The sequence below is a fragment of the Salmo salar genome, chromosome ssa09, assembly GCF_905237065.1.
Source record: "Salmo salar chromosome ssa09, Ssal_v3.1, whole genome shotgun sequence".
In the NCBI taxonomy this organism is placed as follows: Eukaryota; Metazoa; Chordata; class Actinopteri; order Salmoniformes; family Salmonidae; genus Salmo; species Salmo salar.
In genome coordinates this window covers 153,417,576-153,427,121 of record NC_059450.1, presented here as the reverse complement: position 1 = coordinate 153,427,121, position 9,546 = coordinate 153,417,576, and the positions used below count along the sequence as shown (strand labels likewise).

The 9,546-nt window shown below is 43.5% G+C and overlaps 1 protein-coding gene across 1 annotated transcript; it reads left to right on the top strand.

The window, feature by feature from the left end:
• The first annotated feature begins 225 nt into the window (after positions 1-225).
• LOC106613301 (P2Y purinoceptor 1) lies at positions 226-5,935 on the top strand. Its single transcript, XM_014215389.2, has 2 exons — positions 226-580; positions 2,682-5,935. The coding sequence occupies exon 2, from the start codon at positions 2,709-2,711 to the stop codon at positions 3,774-3,776; it is 1,068 nt and encodes a 355-aa protein (XP_014070864.1). The 5' UTR covers positions 226-580; positions 2,682-2,708; the 3' UTR covers positions 3,777-5,935.
• Positions 5,936-9,546: the final 3,611 nt, after the last annotated feature.

Below are 9,546 nucleotides of genomic sequence, written 5' to 3'. Positions count from 1 at the left end.
GCATTCCATAGCCTAAATGAGGCATGTAGGATCTTGAGTAGCTGCCAAGAATCAACAACCCACACTAGTCTGCCAGTAGCATCGTCGTAGGCCTACAGTTAGCAAGTCTGAAAGTCATCGTTTTCTAGATCCGACTAGCAGTTGAACGCAGCATTTGTTGTTTTTTAAACGCGCTTGTCAGATGAGGAGTTGGGAAGAGGAAGGAAAGAGCGCGTTTGAGGAGATTTAAAAAAATATATATATATATATATTATTTTTTTGTTGTTGTTGCAGTCGCCCCTCCCCTCAGCGAGCGTTTTACCCTATCTGGTGGCGGTCCTCATTTGTAATTCCTGCACTCTCTTGCCAGAGAGTGTTCGCAGTTGTACATTGTACCCCGTGCCCAACGAATGGGTGGACTTTTACCGTAAGAGCGAACGAACCAGACGGAATGTGAGAGCTGGAGAGCTTTGTCGGAGACGTCGAACAGGGACACCTGACGCGACAGTCTCAAGCGCCCTGCGTTCTTTTGCGTATGTAGCCTATGTTTAAAACCTGTTCTACCGCAAAAGGCTGTAGGAATGTGGGATATATGTCAACGGTGAGTAGGCTTGTATGAACGAATTTATATATATATATATATATATATATATGGCAGGAATATATATATAGTTAACTGGGCTGGTTTTGCAATGTATAGCCTAGGCTATTTCTGTGCATATTATGGCTTCCAAATTGGCTGCAAAGAGACTAGATTGACTTTGCTGAGCGATTAGTGTTTTTCGTCCTCGGGTTCGGTTTTTGTTAAGTTATTTTTTTTTTAAATCACTGCCAAACACGATTTTAAAACATTAAATGCATTGTGGTTTGAATTCTGTAACATAATAAATAAATACACAAATGTCCCACGATGGTAGTGACTGTCCATGACTGGATCACTTAACCATCAGTAATTCACATTACATAATAAAATATTTAAGTTGTATATATTACCTTTTGTTTTATTTGATGACTTATTTAATTCCAAATCATCATCTCATCTCTATAGAGGTTCTGCATATGCTGTCTGACAAAATCACTATTTTAGTATTTCTTCAAAAATAAATAAGGCATACTTTTATGATTGCTGAATACCAACTATCAATCGCTTTGACAACTGCTCGTTGAACATCTCATTCCAAAATCATGGGCATTAATATGGAATTGGTCCCCCCCTTTGCTGCTATAACAGCCTCCACTCTTCTGGGAAGGCTTTCCACTAGATGTTGGAACATTGCTGCGGGGACTTGCTTTCATTCAGCCACAAGAGCATTAGTAAGGTTGGGCGATTAGGCCTGGCTCGCAGTCGACGTTCCAATTTATTCCAAAGGTGTTCGATGTGGTTGAGGTCAGGGCTCTGTGCAGGCCAGTCAAGTTTTTCCACACCGATCTCGACAAAACCTTTCTGTATGAACCTCGCTTTGTACATGGGGGCATTGTCATGCTGATACAGGAAAGGGCATTTCCCAAACTGTTGCCACAAAGTTGGAAGCACAGAATGGTCTGGAATATCATTGTATTCTGTAGCGTTAACATTTCCCTTCACTGGAACTAAGGGGCCTAGCCTGAACCATGAAAAACAGCCCCAGACCATTGTTCCTCATCCACCAAACTTTACAGTTGGCACTATGCATTGGGGCAGGTAGAGTTCTCCTGGCATCCGTCAAACCCAGATTAGTCCGTTGGACTGTCAGATGGTGAAGCGTAATTCATCACTCCAGACAACGCGTTTCCCATGCTTGTCCAATGGTGGCAAACTTTACACCACTCCAGCCGACACTTGGCATGGTGATTTTAGGCTTGTGTGTGGCTGCTCGCCATGGAAACCCATTTCATGAAGCTCCCAACAAACAGTTCTTGTGCTGACTTTGCTTCCAGAAGCAGTAGGAACTCGGTAGTGTGTGTTGCAACTGAGGACATAGGTTTTTTTTACGTGCTATGTGCTTCAGCAGTCGGCGGTCCAGTCCTGTAAGCTTGTGTGACCTACCACCTCGAGGCTGAGCCTTTGTTGCTCCTAGATGTTATTTTGAAGTGGAAACATCACTTACAGTTGACCAGGGAAGCTCTAGCAGAGCAGAAATGTTACGAATTGACTTGTTGGAAAGTTGCCATCCTTTGATGGTGCCACGTTGAAAGTCATTGAGCTCTTCAGTACGGGCCATTCTACTGCCAAAGTTTGTCTATGGAGATTGCAGGTCTATGTGCTCGATTTTTATACACCTGTCAGCAACGGGTGTGGCTGAAATAGCTGAACCCACTAATTTGAAGGGGTGTCCACATACTTTTGTATATATAGTGTAGCTTGTGAAGAAACTGCTCTCTCTTTATCCCCTCTTGATTGTGCATTCTTATGTCGCAGGTGTTAAACACAGACCGGACTGTGCAATGGATTATGGTTATCGTAGTTAATTATCACGTTTTCTGTGGTAAACTATGTAGAACATTGCAATGCCTGTTGGAAACTACAACTCCTTACTACATGGTGCAGTTTGGGCATGATCGGATTTATTTCTAGAGAAACTGCAGCACAATGTGCGCATTGAGCTCACAGGAAGAAAAAAAAATGGAATTAGAATAATTTGACCGACTTCGGTCAGTTAGTTGTTTAAAAATGTTTTGAAGAAAATCATAAATATCTCCCTTTTTTCTTTTTTTTATTACAGTAAAAGAACCCATGTTTCCTTGACAACATGACGACAGATCTGAGCCTGACGTCCCTCCTGAATGTGTCTGATCTCCACAACGTGACACGAGGGGGATGTTCCTTGACCAGAACAGGATTCCAGTTCTACTATCTACCCACTGTGTACATCCTGGTGTTCATCACCGGCCTGGTGGGGAACAGTCTGGCCATCTGGATGTTTATCTGCCACATGAGACCCTGGAGCAGCATCTCTGTGTACATGTTTAACCTGGCTCTGGCTGACTTCTGCTACGTCCTCTCCTTGCCCTTCCTCATCTTCTACTACTTTAACAAGACAGACTGGATATTCGGGGACATTCTCTGCCGACTGCAGAGGTTTATATTCCATGTCAATCTGTACAGCAGCATCCTGTTCTTGACCTGTATCAGTGTCCACAGGTACACAGGAGTGGTCCATCCGCTCAAGTCTCTGGGAAAGCTCAAGAAGAAGAACGCCGTCCTGACCAGCGCCCTGGTCTGGGTCGTGGTCATAGCGGGGATCTCTCCCATCCTCTACTACTCTCGGACGGGGCAGAAACGGAACGCCACCACTTGCTACGACACGACCACGGAGGATGAGCTGCCGGGTTACTTTATCTATAGCATGTGTTTGACCGTGTTCGGCTTCTGTATCCCCTTCATTCTCATCCTGGGTTGCTATGGGATGATCGTCAAGGAGCTGATCTGTAACGACATGAACAACGCCCCGTTACGGCGTAAATCCATCCACCTGGTGATTATCGTGCTGGCCGTGTTTGCTGTGTCCTACCTGCCCTTTCACGTGATGAAGAACCTAAACATGCGCGCCAGGCTGTACTTCCAGGTCCCGGACATGTGTGACTTTAATAACTGCGTTTACGCCACCTACCAGGTGACGCGGGGGCTGGCCAGCCTCAACAGCTGCGTGGACCCGGTCCTCTACTTCCTGGCTGGTGACACATTCAGGAGGAAGTTCTCCAGAGCTACTAAAAAACAATCCAAGAAGGGGGAGGAGCTCCCACTCCAGTCCAAGAGTGAAGAGACTGTGCTCAACAGCCTGCCAGAGTATGTCAAGAACAGGGATGGGCAGCTTTGAGACAGGGCTGGGTCTGGGTCCAGGTGGTCTCTCTGAACCTCTATAGGGCCTTTGTGTGTGAATTTGCTGTGAATTGGTGCTGTGGACCTTGCAGGCTGTGTGCACTGTGGATAGAAAGATCTGGGTGTGAATCGGACAAAGCTGATGGCAATGGGTAGTGTCTCTGTAATGTCGTCACTACTGTAGGTAGGTACTGTATATTCTGAATGTCAACTAGGTGCTCATCCATCTATAACCAAACGGAAGGAGAATGTAATAGGTTGAGCTCCTGTAAACAATGGTCTCTTGTTCCTCTATCCAACCAACACGAATGTGTTTTGTAATGGAGAGAGGGCTGTTAGCCACCTAGCGGATACTCCATAATCCCTGCCTACTAGAATTTGGACTGTGATGGCTAGGTGAGACACCAGGGATGACTGAGATACATTTACCTAGAGTTTGGACCTTTATTACTGCTCTGTGGAGGTTGACATACAAAGATTATAATGCACTGTGCATGTTTTAATTCTCAGACTTCTACAAATTAAATTAACCCCAAAGCTGACTGCTATTCCCTTCTCATTTGTTCTCTGTCCTCATGGATCTTTCTGTCATCAGTGGTTCTGGTTCTGGACCCAAATGGAAACTTTTTTTTTCCTTCTTTTTTTTTCAGTTGTGATCCAATATTTGCATCGCTAAAAATAATTGCAAAAATACAATCTGAAACTATTTTTAATGCTATATTGATTGTGTAAATGTAGCAATTACTGTCTATGACAAGGGAACAACATTCCCACCTTGTTCATTGTAAATAATGATGATCTTTGATGAAGAACTTGAAACTCTTGAAACTCACTGGCTTGAGACCACAGAATCATCCAAAATAGTGCTGCTAATAGATTTATATTGAAAATATTGTGATTGAAGAAAAAAATTTTCAGAGATGAAATTATAATATTTTTTTTTAATTCATCATAATTTCTACTCACTTTTTACCAGGTTGAAGTTGTTTTTATGAAAAATTACTCCAGTCTGAAGTATTATAATATTTTTCACCATGACCCACTCAAAACCTCGCACCACCCAAATTTGGGTCGCGATCCACCAGTTGAGAATCGCTGTTCTGTGGCGTTACTCTGTGTGACAGCTACTTAGCTACATTAACGCCAGCGCTTTCTTTATGTGGTCGTTCTGTTTCAGTACTGTCACTGTATCTCTATGGCGTGACCTGCGTGTGTCCGCGGTCTATTTATTCTACATAATATGAAGGGTCTATATACTAGTCTCATGTGAATAGAACACAATACAGTAATATGCTGTAATATACTGAATGTGTGTTGTAGGATTACTGTACAGTACATGGTGTCAAGCCTGGGTATGTTTTTTAATTTATTTTTTAAACAAGACTCATCCATACTGTTAAGTTATGAGCCCAGTGTTATTATCGAGAGGCAACTTACCAGTGACAAACCACGGCAGCCGTCTTCTGTCAAGTGTTGAACTGTTTATATGCATGCAGAGAAGATTGAATGGCAGGTGACCGTAGAATTAGAATGAGTAGAACAGACATACCCATTGGAAGCAACGTTACATGGTATGCAAAGCAAGCTACAGCTATATCAAGTGTCATTGCCATTGTTAAATCACATTGGATGATTTTTCACCTCTCAGTGTTCTATACACACAAAAAATTAAAACATGTCTGTCTTTTAGCCACCTTTTCTTAGTAGATCAGGTGAAAATAGCTTCTAGAACCCTGTAACTATGTACATTATGTTATTCTAGTTCTCTGGTCCGTCTTCTTCCTAGTGGAGCCATTTTTTTTTCTGACTGATCCTGAACTGGGCAGCAACTCTAGCAGCTCCACAGATGTTTATAGTATACGGTAGTATTGTATGTGGATCGACTGATAATTGCATGAAATGCATAAGTTACAAACCCCCCCCGATCCATATTATTGGGAGATCTGTAGACCTGATGAGGAAGTGAATGATATGATCCTATATGCCTTCTATACATATCCGTGAGATCTGTACATTTGCTGCTCAGATCAGTGGTTCTCATGTTGTACAGCATTTTGTGGCGCCAGTTGTGAATGTGTGAATAAATGTTTTATATAAAAACATGTAAAAGTTTATCAGATGAATTTGTTTTTCAAATATATATATTTTTAAACTCTGCTTTTCATCTACTTTGTATGTAGTGTGTTCTCTCTCCTCTCTCATGTATATGTTACCATTGCTCAGCATAAGCAGGCCTTTATTCCCTGTTAATCATTCCAGAGGGCAATGCAGAATACGAGATTGATTTATTACACTGAATTCAACTCTTGATTCTAAGTGACTTGGCCTTGTCTCAAACTCTCTGTGACAATGATCTGAGATAGTGGATCAAAGGTTTTGAATAACTTTCTATTCTGCATCCACCAACTATCAATAACTCAGTGGGTTGTACTGTTTATCCAGTTTATGGCTGGTGTTTGGCACTGAAACACCATCCTGCACAGATCTATTGAACCCTATACATTTACATTTTAGTCATTTAGCAGATGCTCTTATCCAGAGCGACTTACAGTAGTGAATACATACATTTCATTAATTTCATTTCATGCTTTTTATTTTTTGTACTGGCCCCCCGTGGGAATCAAACCCACAACCCTGGCGTTGCAAACGCCATGCTCTACCAACTGAGCCACAGTTCTGCCCCCTATACACCTAGCTCTATTCAACCCTATACACCTACAGTAGGTCTATACACCTAGCTCTATTCAACCCTATACGCCTAGCTCTATTCAACCCTATACACCTACAGTAGGTCTATACATCTAGCTCTATTCAACCCTATACACCTACAGTAGGTCTATACATCTAGCTCTATTCAACCCTATACACCTAGCTCTATTCAACCCTATACACCTACAGTAGGTCTATACACCTAGCTCTATTCAACCCTATACACCTAGCTCTATTCAACCCTATACACCTAGCTCTATTCAACCCTATACACCTAGCTCTATTCAACCCTATACACCTAGCTCTATTCAACCCTATACATCTAGCTCTATTCAACCCTATACATCTAGGTTTATTCAACCCTATACACCTAGCTCTATTCAACCCTATACACCTAGCTCTATTCAACCCTATACACCTAGCTCTATTCAACCCTATACACCTAGCTCTATTCAACCCTATACACCTAGCTCTATTCAACCCTATACATCTAGCTCTATTCAACTCTATACACCTAGCTCTATTCAACCCTATACACCTAGCTCTATTCAACCCTATACACCTACAGTAGGTCTATACACCTAGCTCTATTCAACCCTATACACCTATAGTAGGTCTATACACCTAGCTCTATTCAACCCTATACACCTAGCTCTATTCAACCCTACACACCTACAGTAGGTCTATACACCTAGCTCTATTCAACCCTATACACCTAGCTCTATTCAACCCTATACACCTAGCTCTATTCAACCCTATACACCTAGCTCTATTCAACCCTATACATCTAGCTCTATTCAACCCTATACACCTAGCTCTATTCAACCCTATACACCTAGCTCTATTCAACCCTATACACCTAGCTCTATTCAACCCTATACACCTAGCTCTATTCAACCCTATACACCTAGCTCTATTCAACCCTATACACCTAGCTCTATTCAACCCTATACATCTAGCTCTATTCAACCCTATACACCTAGCTCTATTCAACCCTATACACCTAGCTCTATTCAACCCTATACACCTAGCTCTATTCAACCCTATACATCTAGCTCTATTCAACCCTATACACCTAGCTCTATTCAACCCTATACACCTACAGCAGGTCTATACATCTAGGTCTATTCAACCCTATACATCTAGCTCTATTCAACCCTATACATCTAGCTCTATTCAACCCTATACACCTAGCTCTATTCAACCCTATACACCTACAGCAGGTCTATACATCTAGGTCTATTCAAACCTATACACCTAGCTCTATTCAACCCTATACATCTAGCTCTATTCAACCCTATACACCTAGCTCTATTCAACCCTATACACCTACAGCAGGTCTATACATCTAGGTCTATTCAACCCTATACACCTAGCTCTATTCAACCCTATACACCTACAGCAGGTCTATACATCTAGGTCTATTCAACCCTATACACCTAGCTCTATTCAACCCTATACACCTACAGCAGGTCTATACATCTAGGTCTATTCAAACCTATACGCCTAGGTCCTAGAGCGCCAACTATTTCTCTGCAAGACTGTTGACTTTCCTTTTCATACCAGGGAGAGGGGGGGGGTGGAGGGAGTGGGGGGGAACGAGGGAGATGGGGTACGAGGAAGGGGGAGGGGAGAGAGGGGGAACGAGGGAGGAATAAAGAGTGGAATCCTTTTTCTCCCCCTCTTGGCATTTCCACACACACAGCCTTTGTGTGGGAGACAAAGGGACTGGAGTTATTGATGCTGAGAGTGTTGGGCTACTGTCGCCAGGACCACAGGTTTCTGTGGTGGAACTTGCACAGGAAGCCAGCAGCTTTCACCACACTGGTCGTATGAATAGAAACAGGCTTTGATTTCCTGGCTTTGAGTGGCTAGCTGTGTCTCTGTGTGTGTGTGTGTGTGTGTGTGTGTGTGTGTGTGTGTGTGTGTGTGTGCGCGCAACAGGTGGTTATTGTTGTTGTGGTATTTATTCATTAATGTAGAGGAGAATGTGTGTGCGTGTTTGCACATGTTTGAACTTCCAGGTGTGTACTCGACTGTGGTTGGCAGGGGTCCATATTGCTTGAATAGGACATCTCTGGGCTGGACAGACAATAGCAGTCTTGAATCAACACGTGCTGAAGCATGAAAGCGTAATGTCCTGCCAGTTTGCTTCTCCTCTTCCTCTGTCTCCTCACCCTCCTCTTCTGTCTCCTCTCCCATCTCGTTTTGATTCCCCCCCTCACTTCTTCCTTCGTTCTTTGTGGCACTGTCAGCTTGCTGCTAGCTAGCCCTGGTAACAGTCAGAAGGTGAGGGTGTGGGCATGAGGGTGGGGTGAGTGTGTGGGTGAGGGTAAGGTCGAGGTGGGCTGAGGGTGACAGAATACGGGTGGCAAGAGGCAAGAAGGGAGGTAGGGGCATGGAGACTTGAATAACAAAGTTCTCTCTCTCTCTCTAGAGGAGAAACGGGCAGGCTGTGTGTGTGTGTGTGTGTGTGTGTGTGTGTGTGTGTGTGTGTGTGTGTGTGTGTGTGTGTGTGTGTGCCAGAGGACAAGCAGGGGGACCCCAGAGGGTCAGGGTAATTATGGCCTGGACAGGGCTGGTGAAATATAGAACTTTGTTCCAGCAGATATACGGTGTGAGGTGGCACATCAGCCTCCTTTAAGGGGCACCCTGTCCGTCTGCTGTGGACACAGTCTGGCTGTGTTCATGATAATCAGGGAACCTTGGATTTCAATTAGAGAGAGATTTTGGTTCAGATGTATCAGTGACTTCCAAACTGTTTTGAACTTTGACCCACTGAAAGTACTGTTGAACGTCATCGTGACCCATCTGACGCAAAACAAAGCCACCCAACAGGACAGGACCACAACACACTAGTAGGACTTGACCCGCCGTTTGGGAAACAATGAGATGTAAAACAGTGAGAGGGACAGCTGGTTTGAGGCTACAGACATTGAATTCTGTTCACTGTTGACGATCTCAACCTCTGTGTCAAACTCACTGGCTGCAGTGAGACTGAGCCAAAAGCTGAGTTGATCAATCAGATCATTATAATATTTTCTCACCTTTTTAAACCC